The sequence below is a fragment of the Thamnophis elegans genome, chromosome 10 (assembly GCF_009769535.1).
Source record: "Thamnophis elegans isolate rThaEle1 chromosome 10, rThaEle1.pri, whole genome shotgun sequence".
Taxonomy (NCBI): Eukaryota; Metazoa; Chordata; class Lepidosauria; order Squamata; family Colubridae; genus Thamnophis; species Thamnophis elegans.
In genome coordinates this window covers 22238956-22260708 of record NC_045550.1, presented here as the reverse complement: position 1 = coordinate 22260708, position 21753 = coordinate 22238956, and the positions used below count along the sequence as shown (strand labels likewise).

The following is a 21753-nucleotide window of genomic DNA, read 5'->3' as shown; positions in this document are numbered from 1 at the left end:
GATTAGAATGAATGTATGTGGTGTTGCGATTTTAAACTGTCTTTTTTCTCTCTTTTTCTCTCTCTTTTTTGTAAGCCGCCCGGAGTCCTTCGGGATTGGGCAGCATATAAATTTTGATAATAAAATAAATAATATATACACACACACTAATATTTTAAAAAGTAGGCAACTTATATGAAGTATTAATCTGCAATTAAAAACACAATCGGTTTTCTTTAATTTCTTTATTGATAATTGATATAGAATCGATATAGTGCGATTGGGGACACACAAGGAATTTGTCTTTGGTACATATGCTCGTTCCATTTTGTATTGCAGTATTCAAGCAACATAAAACAAAGCCCTTGCTCCTAACACCAGTATTACTGCTGGAATTCAGTATAAAAAAGACACAGATTTCTAAAAAGAACTGTTCCTTTGTATTATTACGGATTCTGAACGTAAAAGCGAAAAGAGACTGCGCTAGCTCTTTTCATCCGCCAGGGGTAGCTGAGAGGGAACGACATCAGCACTGCGGCAAAATGGACAGCTCCATTAGCATTTCTTCTAGTCTGTTAAAATCAACCGGGAATGCGTGCAGCAAGAGTAGGGAGTGAAAGCGCCACAAACATGAAATTGTTCGGTCTTCCACCCATTCTTTTTACTAACTCTGCAACCAGCTGTCTTTTATTCTCCAGCTGTCGCTTTCCGTTTCTGCCTTCTTGGCTTTTATTTAATGGAATACTAAATGCCAATTAGGTGGCTCTCGTTTATTCTGATGAGAGCCCCGAGAACCTCTTGGCCTCCGACCTGGCCTAACACTACTTAATCTTTACACTTATCTGCCCCTGTGTCCTGAAGGCACACACGTCAACCACCACCTTAAGTGAACAATCCAACGATGACTACATTCTTTTAAGTGTCTCCTGTCAGCTGTCCCGTCCCACCCCAAATCACTTTCTCCCTTCCAAAGCTGGCCAAACTTTAGCATCCCTAGAGTTTGCAGTCAAAGCAAACGTGTTTAAGATCGAGATTGTCATTGACGCCTAACATCCTGGCGCCACCCCATTATCGTCCCCGCCCTTTTCCCCCAAACCAATCTCCTTCCCTTGGCCGCGCCCTAGAAATGTACGTCCTCCGCCTTTCTGCAGCGGAACCGGCGATCCGCCTCTCCATATAAGACCGGGACGTCGCGTGCAGCCCTCCACAAGTTCCAGGATGAATTTCTCTTCGGATTCCCACTATTTGGCCTCTTCTTACAGGAAGATATTCGGGGAGCCGCCCCGCTACTCCTCCCGTCTTGGCAGTTCGGCCGCAGGCAGCAGTTACCGGTCTCAGTCGGTATCCCGCTGTAGCAACCGCGCCGTCTCGTACCGCTTGGCGCAGGCAGACACCTTGGATCTCAGTCAGGCAGCGGCGGTGAATGACGAATTTCGGCTGACCCGCACCAATGAGAAGGAGCAGCTGCAGGGACTCAACGACCGCTTCGCCGGCTACATCGAGAAAGTGAGGCAGCTGGAGCAGCACAATCGCCTCCTGGAGACCGAGCTGAGTGCACTGCGGCAGCGTCACGCCGAGCCCAGCGGCCTGGCCGAGCTCTTCCAGAGCGAGCTCCGCGAGCTGAGGGCCCAACTGGACGAGACGGAGGCTGCCCGGGCGCAGGGGGCGCTCGAAAGGGAGCGGCTGGCCGAGGAAGTGCAGCTCTTACGCGCGCACTGCGAGGAGGAGGCGCGAGCCAAGGCGGAGGCCGAGCAGGCGTTGCGCGCGCAGCAGCGGGAGGTGGATGGCGCCACCTTGGCGCGCATGGCTCTGGAGAAGAAGGTGGAAGCGCTGCTCGACGAGCTGGCCTTCCTGCGCAAGGTCCACGCCGAGGAGGTGGCCGAGCTCAGCGTCTCCTTGCAGCCAACCCAGTTGACTGCCGTCGAGCCGGACGCCAAGGCCGATCTGACTGCGGCGCTGAAGGAGCTACGCTCGCAATACGAATCCTTGTCCGCCAAGAACCTGCAGGCAGCCGACGAGTGGTACCGCGCTAAGTTCGCCAACCTCAGCGAGCAGGCGGCGCGCAACAACGAGGCCATCCGAGCCAGCCGCGAGGAGATCGGCGAGTACCGCCGCCAGCTGCAAGCCCGCACTTTGGAGGTGGAGAGCCTGCGCGGAGCGAACGAATCCCTGGAGCGGCAGCTAAATGAGATGGAGGAGCGGTATAACGCCGAGGCACTCGGCTTGCAGGTGAGGACCGCCCGCGTGAGCAGACTTCTTGCCTCGCAAAGTACCGCATGGTGATATCGTGCTGCCCCTAACGCAGATTTGGGCCAGCTACGTTTTTCAAGCCTCTTCACATGTGCGATTACCGCATTTTGTCTTCTAAATAACCTCGGCAAATTAAAAATCCAATACGTTAAAACATTCAGCAGAACGGTTGTTAAATTTACAGCAAACAGCTGTAGGGTCGCTTTTACCTTTCCTAATGCCTGTCAGATGCTTTGAGTTATGCAGGGGTCCCCAAACATGGCAACTTTAACACTTGTGGAATTCAACTCCCAGAATTCTCCAGCCAGAGCTGGCTGGAGAATTCTGGGAGTTGAAGTCCACAAGTCTTAAAGTTGCCAAGTTTGGGGACCTCCGTGTTATGCTTTCCCTTATCCATTATCATTGGCCGTTTTAGCTGGCTTAATGATTGTTGTAAGCAATCAGTGTTCAGTGACAAAAATCACAGGAAGGGTTGCACCGGGATGTCTGTCTGCTGTGAGCATCTCTTGCCTTTGAATAATGCTTTATAGGCACCACGACGTTTTTTTACGTTCACGCTGCTCTCCGGGTGCTGAATGTAGTCAATTGGTTTACTGCACCTCTAGAATTGTGCTTGTGTACCAACAGGAATGAAACGTTTTACTTTGTAGGGATCCTGTTCAAAATTCGTTCAAACCAGCCATTCATTTTCCAGAATGTTCAATAGACATAACTATGCATTACTTAACTAATCCTAGGCTAATTATTCACAGTTAATAATTTGTGCTTAGATTTTTACTATATATAAATTAAACATGCTACACAGTTAATTACTGTGAAACTAATAAAACTCTAACCCTAATAAAATTATAAAGATGGTAAGCTGTAAAATCAGAAAAGGTAGAACTAAAATAGGGATAACAAAAAAACACAATTGAAATAAAATGTGTAATTACATTCAGAAGTACTCATTTATCACAGAAAGTATTTGTCTCAGCTGGACATCTCTGAAAGAATATTGCAAACTCAAGTCCATTGCTGCTGTACATTTACTATACTTTCAATACTGCCGAAATATGTTTAATACAATTATTGTTTTACGTGGAATGGGTTTCCAGATGAAAAATAGCCTTATGAAATGAAAGTGATGATACTTTTCAGATGTATTGTAGCAGATACATTATAATTTGAATTCATTTAATTCATATCAGAAAATATGGACTTTACCTTTTTTTGAAATATAGATACTATAATTGATAGTTTTTGAATTAGCATTGTTTACAAAAAGCACTTAAGAGCCATGCCAATATAGAACTGATGGACAATTGCATTGAAAATTAAGTAGCTGCATATCCACCCATTTTTAAAAAACATGTTAGGAGAGTAGATGATTTCTTCACAGTAATTTGAACCACAGTTACTTTCTAAATTGTTTCCTTCTGGATATCAGAATGCATTTATTCAGTTTATTATAACTTATTACATAAATATATTAGTCATGAAGGCAATACAGGTAGTCCTTGACTTACAATAATTCATTTAGTGACTGTTCAAAGTTATAATGGCACTGAAAAAGTGACTTATGGCCGTTTTTCAGTGTTACAATCTTTGCAGCATCCCTATAGTCATGTGATCAAAATGCAGATGCTTGATAACTGGCTCATATATATGACACTAGCAGTGTCCCATGGTCACATGTTCCCCTTTTGTGACCTTCTGATCAGCAAAGTCAATGGGGTAACCATATTCACTTAACAACTGGGTTACTAATTTAAGAACTACAGTGATTCACTTAACAACTGTGGTGAGAAAGGTTGTAAAATGGGGCAAAACTCACTTAACAAATGTCTCATTTAACATAAATTTTGGGCTCAGTTGTTGTAAGTCGAGGACTACCTGTATAGCAATAAATCACAGAAGTCAATCTGTCGTCTAAACTATTCAAGAAATGTAAAATGTTGAATAGGAATAAAAAAATTACCTTTAGCACAGAAGGAAAAACAATACTCTACTTACTAAAATCTATAATAGGAGCAGTGGATTTTCATATGTTCATAAACAATCTGAATACAGAAGTAAGCTGAAAAGTGGTCAGCCTTATTGATGTGGATTATAAAATAACAATAAAAAAACCTACATAAAGCATTCCAGAAGAATATTTCAAAATGGGGCATTAGAAATTAAATTGGCAAATGCATTGGAATATATAATTTCACAAAACTGAACAAATGGATTTGTGATAATTAGCTCAATGAGAACAATGTGCCTTTGCTATAAAAAAGAAAAATTATAAACTATCAGAGAACAAAAATAAATCTGCAATATTGTACTGCTCTTATACTGTTTTGCATTGTGATTATACTTACAATATGGTGTATATTGTTTACTTCACCATACCTCAAAAGGACATAACTATAAAGAATGTGAAAAAAGGGAAAACCAAAATTATCAAGCAGATGGAACAACCTTCTGCCTTAATGTTTAAAATAATTGTTCCTATGTAGTTTAGGGATCAAATATACATTATAGTTTATGCATACTACTGAGTGCTAATGTAAAATGCATTTCTTGAGTGCTTTTTCCTTTACTGTTCATAGTTGATCCTAAAAATGTTCATCACTAACAAGATTGATCCAAATTGTCCATTACTTTGATAGCTTCATTATCAATCCCAAGGCTGCTTTTTGTACATGATGTCATTAGTTTGGTATTTTTATATTTAATTTGGCTCCTTTTTTTTCACCATGCCCACAATTTCACTTGCAGATCCTTGCATTTTAGCTAGCAGAGTTATGTGATCAACAGAGCACAGATTATTGCTGTTTCTTGCTCTAATTTTCCACTCTTATTTTTCATTTAATCCAGTTTCTTTTAAAGCACATTAAGCGTATACTGTACTTTGAGTCACAGAGCGTATATAAACTTGTCACATTCCTTTGCCAACCTGGAGTCAATCTGTTATATCATATTCCACCTGTACTACAGCTTCCAAACCTAAGAGAGATGGGAGGGAGGAGAGGGGCATTCTCCAATGTCATTCAGTGTTTTTTATAGCAAGTCTATCCAGTGAGATTTCAGGGTTAGGTCATTGTTAATAGAATGGCCTTAAAACACCCATGAAAAGATTTTGTAAGATCAAGTATTAATTATAAATATATGGTATCTTACTTACATATGGGATATAAAAATGCAAATTTATATATTTTTATAGTGGTGAATTAAACATGCTGCATGACATTTTGAAATACATTCATGTACAATATTTCTGACTTGAATGATAGTGCATTATGTTTCCTTTCTTGGTTTCAAGCCTGAATATATATTTTGTTTTTGATATATAAGCATATGTGCAGAGAGATTATCCTGAAAACTGCCAATAATCTTTTGCCCATTCTCTGTATATGTGTGATTGTGTACACCATCAAATAAGGTTAATATACATCCACAGTCTCAATTTCCATCAGTTCGGGGCTTGCAGAATAGAGGTTTTCGCTTTTGCCTAATTTATATAAATCTCTAACTTGCCTGCTTATTTTTTCTCAATAAAATGTAATTTCAAAAGCATTAAACTAAAATTGGAATAATTGATTCAAATAAAAATAATCACATCAGAAATCATATTAAATTAATATTATTTCATAGTTTTATATCAGTAGAACACAACTTAGAAACATCATGAATTCATCAAATATATTACTCTTGCTTTACTATTTATTCTAGTCCTTAAAAACATTACTAAATGAAACAAATACAGACAATACATGATCATTGCCTATTGAGCTGTCATAATTATTTTTATTTAATCTTATTCTAATATAGCAATTGGAGAGAATGTTCCTATTAGACCAATCAATATAGCAAGAAATTAGGAGTTCTGGGAGTTTTATTCAAAAACTGAAAACTGGTTTAATTGGTTTAAAAAAATAATAAAATGGCATTTCTATCCTAGTAGATTTATAGGTATATCTATTTTATACCTATTTTATTTGCTCAGTATTGAAGGCTATATTTCTATAATTTTACGGTGTTTGAAACAAAAAAGATTCTAATTAATTGTATTGCTGTGATTTAATTCATTTTCCAATAATTATGTGTTTTCTGCAACAAATTAGCAAAACTTCAGTTTTTTTCTTGCTTCTGATAAAAAGGAATTAAACTAGCAGTCTTTGGCCTTGAAATGTTAAATGTTAATGTTGAACCCTCTGAATTTACAGGATACAATTAGCCAATTAGAAAGTGATTTGAGAGACACAAAGAGTGAAATGGCTCGGCATCTGAGAGAATACCAAGATTTACTGAATGTCAAAATGGCCTTGGATATAGAGATAGCAGCATACAGGTAACCAGGATTTGATTCTCAGTATCTACTTAGAATTGTAATGCTTACTATTTTGAAAATGCCCAAAATTGGTGATCAAATTGGTTCCACCACAAAACCGCGGTCGACTAAAGCGCGCTCGACGAAACCGCGTATCTGACGTCATCACAGCGCGACGAAAAAAGCACGCTGTGAGCGGTAAAGCTAAAATTAACGCGTAAACCTAAACCTAACCCCCCCAAACCTAACCCTAAACCTAACCCTTAACCTAACCCTTAACCTAACGCTAACCCTAACGCTTAACGTAACCCTAAACCTAACCCTAACCCTAACCTTTACGTGAATCGGCTTGCTTTAAAAGTGCTTTTTAAAGCGCCCCTTTTTCTCAGCGGTCGTCGTTGTCGCGCTGCTGATGACGTCAGCGACGCGCTTTAATCGGGTGCGCTTTAGTGGACCGCAGTTTTGTCGTGCCACGATCAAATTTATGTTGCCCTAATAGCTTGGTGAAAAATGGCTTGATCCTATTTCCTTGGATGCTTTGCCATAATTTTGCATTTACAGTCAGGGAATATGATTATTTTAAGGTAAGGGTAATTTGTTCTTATCGCATAAAACAGGCACTGTTTACTGTGTCTCTGTGTATGTAAGTGTGTCTAAAAATCCTCAATTTCCATTATTAATACAAATCTTTTTTGTTGTATTTGCAGGAAGCTGTTGGAGGGTGAGGAGACACGTTTTAGTACTTCAAGCATGAACATCTCATCTCTGAATCCCATTTCCAATCCTACTTACTCTTTCCAACCCAGGCTCTTTAGTTCATCTGTAGCCAGCAGCTCTAAAATGTCCTCTTTCTATTTTAAGAAAGATGAGAAAGAGGAAGCTAAATTAGCCTCAAAAATTTCATCAAGCCAGGTAGGAGACCCCTTTTCTGAAATGATAGAGGAAACCATAACATCCACTAAAAAAACTGAAAGAACAAACTTGGAAGAAGGAAGCACTGACAATAAAAAAATGTAATCAGTGACCTTAAATATAGATACACACAAGGGGTAAGAATATAGCTTAAGTCTTTAAATTGCCTATACCTGAATTAAGGTACTTACCCAGCTCACATCAATTTAATTTTCTAATGTTTCATAGATTATTTCAACAGGAGCATTATGTTCAATACTATCAGAAACACAGAGGCTCAAATATTAATTTAGAAATACTCCAGTAAATCTTATTCGCCAATTGTATTGCTGTAAGGCAGACGTCTCCCAATTGCTGAATTAAAGCACATGCTAACACACACGCACACACATATATTCTTACTAACTTATGTTTCTGATTGATTTCTGCTGAGCACAACTTTTCAGTTGGGCAAAATCTAGCAACTGATTCCCATCAGTGAAATTAAGATTAATCCTTATTGTCTGCCTTGTGAAATAAAGAAACTAACAGATTAATTCAATTATTTAATTTCCAGATAATGAACTTTACTCCATTTTAGTCATTCTGGACCACAGAGGTGTAAAAAAATTCAAATATTTATTTCACTTTGTGGTCTATGCACGTTACAAGGAAATACAAAATTATCTAGGAATGTTAGGTAGAAAATGCGAACAAGGTTTAGGAAGAGGAACATCCCAATCATAAACTTGCTGTATCACTGCATAAAGAAATCCTATTAGCACATTGTCAAGAGACACATAATACATTTTTAATCTCTAAGGTTACTCACAACTATTTTCAGTATGCCCATCTTAAAAAAATCTACATGCTATAGTCAAATAATTAGGAATCTTAGGATTCTGGTTAAGTGTTAGTTGAATGCACGTTTTTTGACCATCTCTGTGATTGTCTTAACAATTCACTGCAATGTCCATTTTACCTTGTGCCATATTAGTAGCCAGCAATTTTAAAAGTTGTTGTTGCTTAGATTCAATAGTGCCAGCTATTAAAAAATGAAAAGAAACACACGTTTTAGAAGTTAGCTTTATATAAAACAAAGCTAAAGGAATGTATTCCTATATTGTCTAGAAGCACAGTACAAATGCTGATTCAAAAGTAGCAATTTTTGCTGTTTCTATAAGGCACAATCTACAACCTAAAACAGGGATGTATGTGTTAGTTCATCATTAGAAAAAAAATGTAGATTTATGCCAACTGCTTATTTCTGTATTATGGAAAACAATATGGCTTCTATATAAGTTATTGAGATATGGTTTCTTAAATAAGAGAGGGACTTTTCCTAAATGTATTTTCTTACACACATTCACTATTGCACAAATAAAATGCACTAGTGAATTTTGGTGGTTCTTCCAATTTTGCTCTGACTGGTTAAGGTGAATGTAATTGTTCAGCCTTGCCAATCATAACTGAAAACCATATACATGCACAACACACACAAAAACATTTTTTTAAAATAAACAAATGGTGCTGAAATCAGATAAATAAAAATTCTTATATTTCCAAGAAGTAGCAGATTCAGTTCATGTTTCTGCAGCAAATGACACGAGAATCAACTTGGTTGGAAGAGACCAACATAAAATTATCTAAACAAATTTGATAATTCTGATAAATTGGATTTCTATCTCCTATCAGAATTTAACTTCACTATGTATCTCTATCTGAACATGTGCCAAGTTTTATATAGAATACACTATTAGATTTTATTTGAATGCCTTAAAATTGCCAGCAACTAAATTGCTTTCTGCAGAAATTCAAGACTGTATTATTTGATGTCTTTGCACTGATTCATCCTGTCACAAAGTTTCATAATACAAATCCTTGTCCTATCTTGTGTCCCTCAAACTAATACACTTTTCTTCTCTAAGGCACAAATTAATAATAAAAAATGTACCACTTTAGGCAGCCTGTTTGTCATTTGTGATATTGTGAATCTAAACTTTGGTATTAAGAATATTAAAGCCAATAAATATCTAAGTTTATTTGTATGGAAAGGACCAATGACTAAAAGTGAAAGAATGAAACCATAAAATGCTTTCAGTTATAACCATGTGTAAGATTTCCATATTCCACACTGCTTTCATAATGACCCTGTAAGATGAATTTATATATTTATATATGCATGTATTTAACCTTACAACTGGAAGACGAATGCCACAGAATGGCGGTGGGGGCAGAATGGCCATCATTATTTTGATCTTGGAAGAAACTTCTGAAAAATGTTTAAGAATATGCGAAGCATGGATATAAAAGGATTCTAAGTAATTCTTGTGATAATATGTTGGAATTGTCTCAATCTTATGGATTGAATACTAGTAAGACAAAGGAGATGGTGCTAGATTTCTGGAAGCAGAGAGAGGAACCTGTCCCACTGTATATCAAGGGGGGCTGTGTGGAGAAGGTTTCCTCTTTAAATTCTTGGGAGTGCTTATTAGTCAAGATCTCACCTGGAAAAACAACACGTCTCTGGTGATTGGAAAGGCCCAACAGAGACTTCATTTCCTTAGAGTCCTGCAAAAAAATCAAGTGGAACAATGGCTGATGACCTCTTTCTATTGGTCCACCATAGAAAGTGTCCTCACATATTGTATGACAGTATGGTATGCTGGTTTAACAGCTGCAGACAGGAAAGAACTACAGAGAGTAATCAATTTGGCACAAGAAACCATTGGTTGCCCTCTGACACTACTGGATGACATCGCCAGATCTCGCTGCTTTAGCAGAGTAAGGAAGATACTCAAGAGATGATTGGTCAGTGTCTCTTTGCACTTCTACCATCAGACAGAAGGCATCAAAGTATAGCCAGCCGAACAAACAGGTTTAAAGATAGTTTCTATCTTTGGGCTGTGAGACTTTTAAATACAACCACAATCACTCCATGCACGCTCTAGTTTTTTTCTTTTTCTTTCTGTTTTCATTTCTGTTATAATTTTGCACCAGTGAAGCTAAAACCAATTTCATTGTATTTAAGTACAAAGACAATAAAGATTATACTTATTAGAGGGAAAAATGAATGTGAAATGTATTGGTATCAACATGATCCCCTACATGTGTTACAATTGTGATAATAGCACATAAAATATATATCAACATCATAATGTGCTTCAACATTGTGATAAAATTCCAAATGTTGAATAACCAAGATGTAATAAAATATTTTATATTTACCTGATAAGGCAAAATTTGGAATGATAACTTGGGGAGGTATTTTTTCATGCAGAATAATATATAGATGAAGGGGAAAAACAAAAGAGAACACTACAAATAAGCTCATCTAACACTGCACATATGATTTACAGATATAATGAACTTCTATATCCTTTGCAATCGAATTAATGAATTTGGGGGGAAATTCATATTCCACCGTGGAGCTTCATTTTTTAATGAAATAAGTAGTGCATTTCCAATATTTGAATAGTTTATTCAAATATCAGTTTGGAATGCAGACTCCTCTTCAAGAGAGAAATAATAGAGCCTTCCAAAATACTGTGTGATGTGCAATATATGCAATATACGGTACATATAAATTCTGAAAACTGCACCAGCAGACAGACTTGATCGCTCTTGTTTTTATGCATCCCATCCCAATAATCAATGTATAATGTGAAAAACGTTTTGGTTTAGACTGATTACTGAAAGTGCTCCAAGTATAAAGAAAGAAAAAGTCCTGAAGGATGAAAGGTGTCTCAATAAAGCCCAAATGCAGATTTTGGAACGATTGCTTTCTTGCAATACTCTGCAACATACTCTCTCTGATTCTGAAGATACAGAAAAGGCTAACAGAAACCCATCTATACGAGTGGTGTACCTCTTAGACAGTGAATTCTTAAAGTTTACCATATGCAATATAAAGGCAAGCCTCTTGTTTCTTGAAGCTATTCTTAATTGGGTATAGCTAAGTGCATGGTCATGAGGACCCGGATTGTTGTTGGGGGCAATATGCTGACTCTGTAAACTGCTTAGAGAGGGCTGAAAGCCCTATGAAGCAGTATATAAGTCTAATTGCTATTGCTATTGCTAACTCTAGCTTTACAACAAAAAAAAGTGCTCAATTGTTTTTCCATACCACTTCCCTCTGAAATGCCTCACTTGTTTTCTTTAAATGAAATACCCATGCAATGCATTAGTTTTTCTGTTCATTTTCTCTTGATTTTTATAATTAACATGTTCTGTACAAATTTCAGATCTATAAATAATACATGCAGAAACTCAAACTGAATTTGATAATGACCAGAACTTGGCCACTATACTGCTCAACCAAAGCTTGAACATTTGTGGGTACATTATGTATCGGTAAGAAATATGTTGATTATTAAGGGGGGGGAAGCACTCCATACTTCTCTCCATGAACTTAATGCTTCATTTGTGACAATCCTCTCATGAGCCCATAACAATCTTTGCAACAAAGTAAAAATAAGGTCTGGTAGCAGATTGACTGTGCCTACTTAGATATTCAAATATATGTAATGCAGCATCCCTAGTTGGCACTCCAGAAATATTTCTACTTGGCAATACAGATTTCTCACTACAAAAGTTATGCTATGTTTTCTGTCAGAAAAGCCTATTATTCTGCATTAATTCCAATTTCAATAGTCTGCTTATAACAAATTTTGCAATATTGATATTTTTACAAACTGAGGTAACCATTAACTAATTTATTTACTTGATCAACTTAAAAAAAGTAACGAACACTGTAATATTTCACTCTTTAGGAATTTGGGTTGTTGTATGGGGGAAGCAAAGATTTAATATTTGTATTTCACCCATTTGTTCCAGAAAGCTTATGTTGTTGCAACTAAAATTAGTTTATAATTTTTTTAAAAAAGTCAGAGGAAATACAATCCCATGCCAAACCCAGTCAAAATAATTGTTAACAATTTCTCACTGCTTTTCAATAATCTTGCCATATCTTTCTTGTGCTGAGTGCTTCTATGCCTTTTTTTCTGATATCTGATGTATTTCATTTTTTTCATTTTAATATATTAGCTGTAAACTAATCAAATTAATATTTTTAATAAGACCATTATTCTGGTTGTTATTGCTACTATTCATCCAGCTCTCTATTTATCATTTAAGTGCACATTTACTACCTGAGGAACAAGTTTACTGTTGTAAATATTTGGAAAGCATATAGTCCATTTATTTTCCCACTGACCTTGGAGGTACAAACAACAGTGGAACACCTGTTCCAATGCAGCCAAATTCATTGTCTCATCTACCTTTACATTTACATTGCTATTCAACCAGTGATGATCTATACACAACATAGATTTATTTCTTTTCCTGTTCTAATATTTGGTATATTATGTATTTCAATATTTTTCATATAAGGCATGAGATAGAAATGCTTGCAATTTTGTAAAGGGTGATTAGCCCAATTTATCTATAGGGAAAAATCTGAAAGTCGTTTTATTTCTAAACTAACGACTAAAATAAAATTCAAATGCCCCTATGAATAATGCATGTATTTCCCAATAAGACATTGTGGTTTAAGAGATCAACCCTGAGAACAGTACTGCAAATATACTTAAAGACTTTTGGATAAATTGTAGTTTCAAGTACAACACTGCCCATGGATTAGTCATGAATGCCGCAAGACCTACATATTTAGAATGAATTCTGTTACGTTGATATGCTGCTTCTTCCCTGAGCTCGGTGCTGATGATACAAGAGCACTGAAGTATTTACAGCTTACTTACTGGTACAGTTGTTTGTTTTTCTCAAATGCTTTAAATCACTTCCTTAATTATTATGCAGCGCAAACACAGTGCATTTCTTTAAATTCATTTAAATAAAATGGCTCTCTTTTTTGCTGCAGTTCTCCCATGTTCTCTCTTTCAAATATCTTCTGAAAATTTAAGAGACTTTTGAAAATGTGGAATCTCCACTAAGAATCAGTCCATAGTGAAGTATAAGTAACCCATCCTGGAAAGAAAAAGAGAAATTGTATGAATCAAAAATCCAATGAAATCAGCAAACTTAAAAAAAGCAATAACTTGTACGGACAAGTTTTCTTATTGTGCATTAAGTACAAGAGACAGTTTTATATAGTCATTAAGGTCCCAGGCTAGAAACCAGGCAACTATGAATTCTAGTCCTACCTTAGCCCCAAAGTCAGTTGAGTAACGTTAGGCTAATCACTCTCTCAGCCTTGGGAAGGAGACAACGACAAACCATTCCCCACAATCTTGCCAAGAAAACTGCAAGGACTGTTCTAAGCAGTTGCCAGAAATCAACACTGATTTGGAAGTGCACACACACGCATGCATGCATGCACACACACACACACACACATTAGGTATTGGTACTGAAACAAAACACCTTTGGGTTAATAATTTTATAGAGAAACAGCAAAAGACACGCAACTGAATCTAAATACCACATTTCTCCCCAAGCAGAATGACAAAATATCTTTAAAGACATATTATATTGTTTCAGTTATTTATTTGTGCTTTAAATCTAACTCCCCATTAAGAAGAAAAGAAGAGGTTTAGGTTTAGGTTTATTCGATTTATATGCCGCCCTTCTCCCAAGGATTCAGGGCGGTGTACAACATTAAAAGAAACATATAATACAAAACTTAAGAAGAAATTAAACAGGATATCCCAAACCCAATTAAAATTGACAATGACACATTTTTTAAAAAAGAATTAAAATTAAAATTAACAGTAATCAATAATTTGATTTGTTTTGTTCAGGCCAGGCTGGCTTGCTGGAAAAGCCAACTTTTTAGGGCACGTCAGAAGGACTGGAGATCAGGGATTATATGAAGCTCTGGGGGCAGCTCATTCCAGAGGGAAGGTGCTCCCACAGAGAAGACTCTCCCCCTGGGGGTCACTAGCCGACACTGTCTGGCCAACGGCACCCTGAGGAGGCCAACTCTGTGGGATCGCACTGGACGATGGGAGGCTACCCGTGGCAGTAGGTGGTCTCGCAGGTACCCTGGGCCTAAGCCATGGAGCGCTTTAAAGGTCATCATTAGTACCTTGAATCGCACCCGGAAGACAACCGGCAACCAATGCAGGCTGCACTGGTTGAAGAGCTATTACCAAAGAAGAACTATTACCAACTTTGGATTTCATCTTTTTACTTAACTTTCTATCTTCCTAGCCTTGTTGTAGATTCTTCAAGGAGTTTGAAAGTAAATTTGAAGACAATTAAGTTCATTGTGGCTCTCAATCTTTCCCTTGGCTAAGCATTTTAAGCATTATCACCAGATATGTCATGCTAACCATGTACGTATATGGATCCTTTATGAAAAAAGTACTTCATTATGAATAAGCTTCCGTTTTTACTTTCTAGAACAAATTTATAGAGAACACACTTACAGAAAACAATTCCCTGAAAAAATAACATAGACACTTATTTAGTTTGAGCATTGCCCTGGAAGTTTATTTAGATTTGTTTCACATCAGGCCAGCGAGTCAAGTAAAGAAATATGCACCATTTGCATGCATATGAATTAGTATCTATTTAAGATTGAAACGTAAGTAAAATATCCGGATATCACTATGACAAATATATATGCTATTTCAAAACAACTATTAAGATATGAAGTTAAAAGAGATATTTTACGATTGGAGAAACTGAATTGTCATTGATGGAGATAATTTCTGTGAAAAAAGTAGATCACATTTTTAGAATGATGGTTTTGTTTCAGAAAATCCAGAGTTTTGACAGACAATGCACTATTTAAATCAGGGGTGTGAAACTCAATTTCACTGAGGGCCGCATCAGGGTTGTGGTTGACTTCTGGGGCCAAGCTAGGCGTGGCCAGTTTCCCTGCCTCCCTCCTCATTCCCATCTCCTTCCCTTCTTCCTTCCTTCCATTTTGGCTGTAATATACAGATAGAACAAAGGGAAAATATATGACTGAAAAGATTGAAATTTAAATTGTTATAATCTTAAAGAGAATTTTTACAAAGGAATGTACCACTGGAATATATCAGCAGAAAAATTGTCTAGAATATATAAAGGCACTTCAAATATATGTTCAAAATGTGAACAAAAAGATGTTTTATCATGCTTGATGCATGCATTAAAAAGCTAGAAAATAGATTCAGTGGATTTTAAAGATGAATATAAAATTTAAAACTAAAGTACACTTCTTTTGGAGCTGATGGACAGTGATGGAACTTTGTTTTTGTATATGATATGATGTTTTTGTATATGATTGGAGGAATGTGTTTGTATAGTCTGGAGGCCAGAAAAGAAAGGGGGACATGATTGAAACTTTTAAATATATTAAGGGTGTGAATATGGTTCTAGAAGGCAGAATTTTCAATATTAAGCAAAAATAAAGAACATAGGGGCATAACTTTAAACTGCCAGGAAGTTCAAAAGTAATGTTAGAAAGTATTACTTTACAGAAAGAATAGTAGAAGCTAGGAACCAACTTTTAGCTGAGGTAATGGGTCAATCATCAGTAACTGAATTTAAACATGCTTTGAATAAACACTTATCCATCATCCGCTAAAAATAAAAAAATAAATGAAAAAGACAAAAACAAACTAACAAAAAACCCAAAGGGAAGACTCAATGGACCAGTAGATCTTTTTCTGGCATCAGCTGTCTATGTTTCTATAATTGCAGCAAGATTAATCTATGCACAAAGATGGAAAGACTGGCCGATACCTATAACAGAGGAATGGTTAGTGAAGATAATGGAAATTGCCAAATTATCTTCTTTGATGAGAGAAAAGAAATATCTACATTTATCTCTGACAGGAAATCCATTATGGACTTTTTGTGGAAAAGAGAAAAAAATGAACATATGATTTATAGTTTTGATCACTAGGCAGGATAGATTAAAATAAGAGAGAAATGTCACAACTTTAGATAAAAAGGTAAATTTATAATTATTCTTAAAACTGCTGCAAAGAAGATTAGAAATCACTTCCTAGTATCTTATTTTTCTTTTCTATTTTTCTTGTATTTTTTCCTTTCTTGCACTTCTAATTTTCTATTTGATTTTTTTCTTTATTATTAGCTTGTATTAGCTTTATCTTTTAAAAAATGTAAATAAAATTATAAATGAGAAAAATGTATCCAATCTGTGCATAGTTTCCATAAATTTTATTTAGTCATTGTGCCTACAGTATGTTCTATGGCAGCAGTGGACAATTTTCCCAAGGGGCCACATGAAAAACTGGGTCTATTGTGGAGGGTTGCCACCATCCTGCTCCCAATACTACTGTCACCCTGTCTCCCCCCGCCCCAACATTATAGGCCAGAAAGAGGCAACCCGTGGGTCAGATGTGTCCTATAAGCCTTAACATGCCCAAGTCGAGTCTACAAGATTGCTTTGCAGATAGTTCAAGCATGACTGTGCATCTTCAGACCCAATCATGACATATTTTTGCCAAAGTCTCCTGAGAAGCTTGTACAGAGGCTCCTAGTAGGGACAACAGTAGTTGCATTTTCTTTGATATTTCTGATACTATGTTTAAGATTTGATACAATAATTGCAAAAGTCTTAACACATAATTGAATGCAAAATAATAAAATTAATTCACTGTGATTTTTACCATCACTGTCTTGTAACTGTTAATTACATATTTTCAGGTTCTCTGTATAATTCAGATTTAGCACTTCTGTATTGTGAAAATATATTAGGAGTAGTTTCATATGTAATTTTATTTACTGAATTCTTTTCAAATCTCTTTTTCAGATTTGATGAAAGCAGCAATTGGATTGTAAACTGTATTTCATATGTTATCGATTATTCTGACTACTTTATCCACAATCATAGATAAAAGGATAGAAGTACTATGTTTTCTTCCCACTAGTAATGCAAACTTACACCTTCTACTTACTCTCATTTCCTATTTCTCATAATAGCATTATGGAAACTGGCATACTCTCTGTGCACTTGGGAATGTCTTGTTCATGTCCTGGTCCTTTTTTTGCCTGCTTGTTAAAACTTCATCGGTTTTGAAACCCATCTATTAAAGATATATGCATATAGTTCCTGTAGAAAGCCAGCATGGCATGTTATATGGTGCTCAATCTTTCTACAGATGTTATAAAGAATATATAATGAGTCTGTGTATGTTTCAGTGTACCAAGATTGTAGGATGTAAGGCAAGAACATAGAAAAACGCTGCAAGTTCAGTTTCTCAATTGGGAACACAAAGATTTTGACTTGAATAGCATTTGGGCGTGAAAGAATATCCAGATCCCTGGACTCATTTTTTCAATAAATTTTTAAAGTCTCAAAAACACTTTGGTGAAAGGCAAATAAGAAATAATATCTCCAATAGTTACCGTATTTTCACCCATATAACCCGCCCACGCGAATAACCCGCCCACGCGAATAACCCGCAGGTTTTCAAGATCGTGTAAAATATTTTCCGTATACCCCGCCCACTTATATAACCCGTGACGAGTAAGGGAGAAGGGAAACTGCTGAGATCGGGGGAAGGAACGGAGGAGAAAGCCTGAGCGAGCTGGGGAAGGGGGAAGGAACGGAGGAGAAGGAAACTGCTGAGATCGGGGGAAGGAACGGAGGAGAAAGCCTGGGCGAGCTGGGGAAGGGGGAAGGAACGGAGGAGAAGGAAACTGCTGAGATCGGGGGAAGGAATGGAGGAGGAAGCCTGGGCAAGCTGGGGAAGGGGGAAGGAACGGAGGAGAAGGAAACTGCTGAGATCGGGGGAAGGAACGGAGGAGGAAGCCTGGGCGAGCTGGGGAAGGGTTGGAGGAAGGGGAATATCTTCCCGATTCCCCCATCTCCTCGCCCGTAGAACTGAAACGAGAGCTGCCCAAATATCTCCTGGCCCTTCAGGGCTGCCGTAGCGTGGAAGAATATACTCCTTCACTTCAGAGCGGGGCTAGGAGAGCTTTTCCTCCCACGGAGTTCAATAAAGTAGATGGAAGGGAGGGAGGAAGGGTCCCTCCCTCTTACTTTCCGCCCATTGAGATGAACCAGAGCCCTTCTTGAACCAGAGCCACTTGCTTTGATATACTGTCCATCTATCCGTCCATCCATCCACCCTTCCTAAATAACACCGAAACCTTTTACAAGAAAATCCGCTCAAATCCTCTTACAAATATCTGGGGATATGGATTTTTTCTTCTTTGGGGAAAAATATTTCCTTCCACTCCCCTCCAGAAGAACGGAGCTGATCTCGGAGTTTGGATTCTTAGGACTTGGGAGTCCCAGGGCGGTTTTCTCTTCCCGTAAAATCCCCCTTTTCTCCCACGATCCTTGCAGGCAAAGCATTGAATTCCCTGAACTCCGTGGGAGGAAAAGCACTCCTAGCCCCGCTTCTTCCACGCTACGGCAGCCCTGAAGGGCCGGGAGATATTTGGGCAGCTCTCGTTTCAGTTCTACGGGCGAGGAGATGGGGGAATCGGGAAGATATTCCCCTTCCTCCAACCCTTCCCCAGCTCGCCCTGGCTTCCTCCTCCGTTCCTTCCCCTGATCTCAGCAGTTTCCTTCTCCGTTCCTTCCCCCTTCCCCAGCTTGCCCAGGCTTCCTCCTCCGTTCCTTCCCCCGATCTCAGCAGTTTCCTTCTCCTCCGTTCCTTCCCCCTTCCCCAGCTTGCCCAGGCTTCCTCCTCCGTTCCTTCCCCCGATCTCAGCAGTTTCCTTCTCCTCCGTTCCTTCCCCCTTCCCCAGCTTGCCCAGGCTTCCTCCTCCGTTCCTTCCCCCGATCTCAGCAGTTTCCTTCTCCTCCGTTCCTTCCCCTTTCCCCAGCTTGCCCAGGCTTCCTCCTCCGTTCCTTCCCCCGATCTCAGCAGTTTCCTTCTCCTCCGTTCCTCCAACCCTTCCTCAGCCCGAGCCGCCGAGCCAAGTCTCCCCAGCCCTTTCCAGTCTGGTTGCACGTGCCCCCGATGGAGAATGGGGAGCCGAGGTAAAGCTGCCTCCCAATTCCTCGAACTCCCAAGCTCTCCCTTTAGTTAATCTGTGTAAAATATTTTCTGTATACCCCGCCCACTTATATACCCCGCGGGGGGGGGGTGCTGTGTATGTAAAAAACGCATATAACCCGCGGGTTATATGGGTGAAAATACGGTAGTTGTTCTGGCAGAATGGATGTATTCAGGTCCCATCAATTAAATATTGTCATCTTGTGGGGCCTAGGAAATGTGTATAGTCCCACATTTGAGAATAGTGTTCTTCCAGAGATAAGGACGTGTCTTCTCTCCTTGGGTTCTGGAAAGACTTAAATCCCAGTTTTGTTCCCAGATCTAATGTTTGTTATTTTAATGGATACTGTCTTGTTTTGTGGGCTTTGTTAGAAGAGTATTTTAGTCTGGGCTACTGTTGATTTAATGTTTCTTGCTATTTGTATGTTCTTTAGTTTTGCACGCTGCCAAGACTTACTAGAGTTGAAGGCCAACAAATTGAAATAAATAAATAGTGCCTTGAGATAGTAACAAAACACCATTCATAATTAGGATTGCTTTTAAACAAAATATTTTTTAATTAACATATTGGTATTTTACCTGCACTGCACTCTTCCCTAGAGCATTTTGGATTTCCCTTAGAGTCTGATACTGTTCCAGCAAGTGATCACCACATATTATGTCAACCTGAAATGAACAGAAAGAAATTATCAAATAATTTAGTACTTAGTAAAAGGAGTGTTCAAAGTAAAAAAGTATGTCCAATTAACAAGAATGATAACCTGCTAAAACTATTAACAATGAGCTTTATAACTTTAGGAGAAACTACACAATACCTGTTACAAGTAAGTTATTTTTAACCGTACAGTATTTAACTGGCAAATATTGTACTTTCTGTATTTGTCCTTTTTAAACTTTACCCTTGTTTTACATGCGTTGTATGGGCAGAGAAGTATCTTAAAACTCTACTTTCAGGCTAATACTCTTTCAGATGTTGCTAAATTTGTTAAAGATGAGCAGCTGTTCTTTGTTCAAACATAATTTAAATTTAACAATGGATGAGCCCTGCAACCCAGTTCTCTGTGGAATATTATTTCTTTCCACTCAGCTCATCATCTAGCATTAACAAGACCCAGAGGCACTATTTATTCACATGTAACTATTGCATGGCATTGCTTAATTCATCCAAACCGCTAAAAAAAAATAATGTTCAATGATGCAACTGAAACAAAAGCATGATCATTTGTTCATGATCATACCCTTTGCTACCACAAAACTCTTCCTATATCTCCAACTTGTTTATAGATTAGTGGAATTAAAACTTTCTATTGTCAGATCTGAGTTGTAGATGTATTTTCAATTGCTCTGAGATTACAGAAAATTTCTGCTTTAAGTTTTATGACACATTTCCAATGCACACAGGGAGTTAGAAGTAATGGACTATTTGCCCTAATACTTACTTTATATTCCTCTACTATTTTACACTTGATATGTTATATTCCTTCCCACTTTATATTCTTCTATCAGACGCTGTATTTTCCTTTGTTCAGAACTGCAGAATAGCAACAGGCAAACTGTTTCTACATTGATTGATTGATTGATTTTACTGATGTTTTCACCATTAAACTCTCAACAAAAATATTTTTAGAATACACTTTAAAAATAGCCAAAGCAACTCTAAATTACTTTCTGGGAAATTCTAAAAACAGGAGGTTTATTACAATAAATATTCTCAGAACACTGTGATTTCTCTAAAAATCAGACTGTTGCTTTCAACCATTCAATAAAACAAAACAAAAATACTGAAAATATAATGGAAAACCAGAATAAGAAAACATCATTTTAATAATATAGGTAGTCCTTGACTTATGACCATTTATTCAGGAACCATTCAAACTAATGAAAGAAGGGGCTTAGATACCCAAAGCTAGGGGTATTGCAGAACTGCTGGGGGCATGTGATTGTGATGTGGACACTTAACAACCCATACATACATACATGATTGCCAAGTCCCTGCAATCATGTGATCACCATGATTATATACATTTGTATATATCTGAAACAAACATATTCTGTTTGCCAGCCTAGAAAAGATTATGCTTGGCTGTATCTGACCTGAAATCTTTAAAACACAGATTATGATAAAATGGAAGATGTAAAATTATCAGTCTTCCCAAGTAAACTATGATTAGATGAGCTAATTCTACTTTATTGTCAGGCTACATTAACAACATTTTGCAAGTCTGAAAATACAAACCACCTGCATAATTTTTAACAGTCTGATATATTAGAGTAGGTCCTTAAATGTTTCCTTCCTTGCCCATTAGGCAGATGCAGCCTCTCTCTTTTATTTGATCATTCCCTGAGCATCTTTCCCTCACATCCCTCAAAGTTATTCTCACCTACCATTAGAAAAATAAAACTGTT

The 21753-nt window shown here is 37.7% G+C and overlaps 2 protein-coding genes across 2 annotated transcripts in view; one reads left to right on the top strand and one right to left on the bottom strand.

Annotated features, from left to right (window-relative positions):
* The first annotated feature begins 298 nt into the window (after nt 1–298).
* On the top strand, nt 299–9479 carry INA (internexin neuronal intermediate filament protein alpha). Its single transcript, XM_032225865.1, has 3 exons — nt 299–2208; nt 6423–6547; nt 7234–9479. Exons 1-3 carry the CDS (start codon nt 1198–1200, stop codon nt 7541–7543), a joined length of 1446 nt encoding a protein of 481 aa, XP_032081756.1. The 5' UTR covers nt 299–1197; the 3' UTR covers nt 7544–9479.
* A 924-nt stretch (nt 9480–10403) lies between these two features.
* The window catches only part of PCGF6 (polycomb group ring finger 6), a 35185-nt gene continuing 23835 nt past the window's right edge, over nt 10404–21753 (bottom strand). The window contains exons 9-10 of the mRNA XM_032225785.1: nt 19927–20013; nt 10404–13402 (exon numbers count right to left, since the gene is read on the bottom strand). Of these exons, the coding sequence (XP_032081676.1) occupies nt 13334–13402; nt 19927–20013 (156 nt within the window). The 3' untranslated portion in view covers nt 10404–13333. The remainder of the gene's footprint in view (nt 13403–19926; nt 20014–21753) is intronic.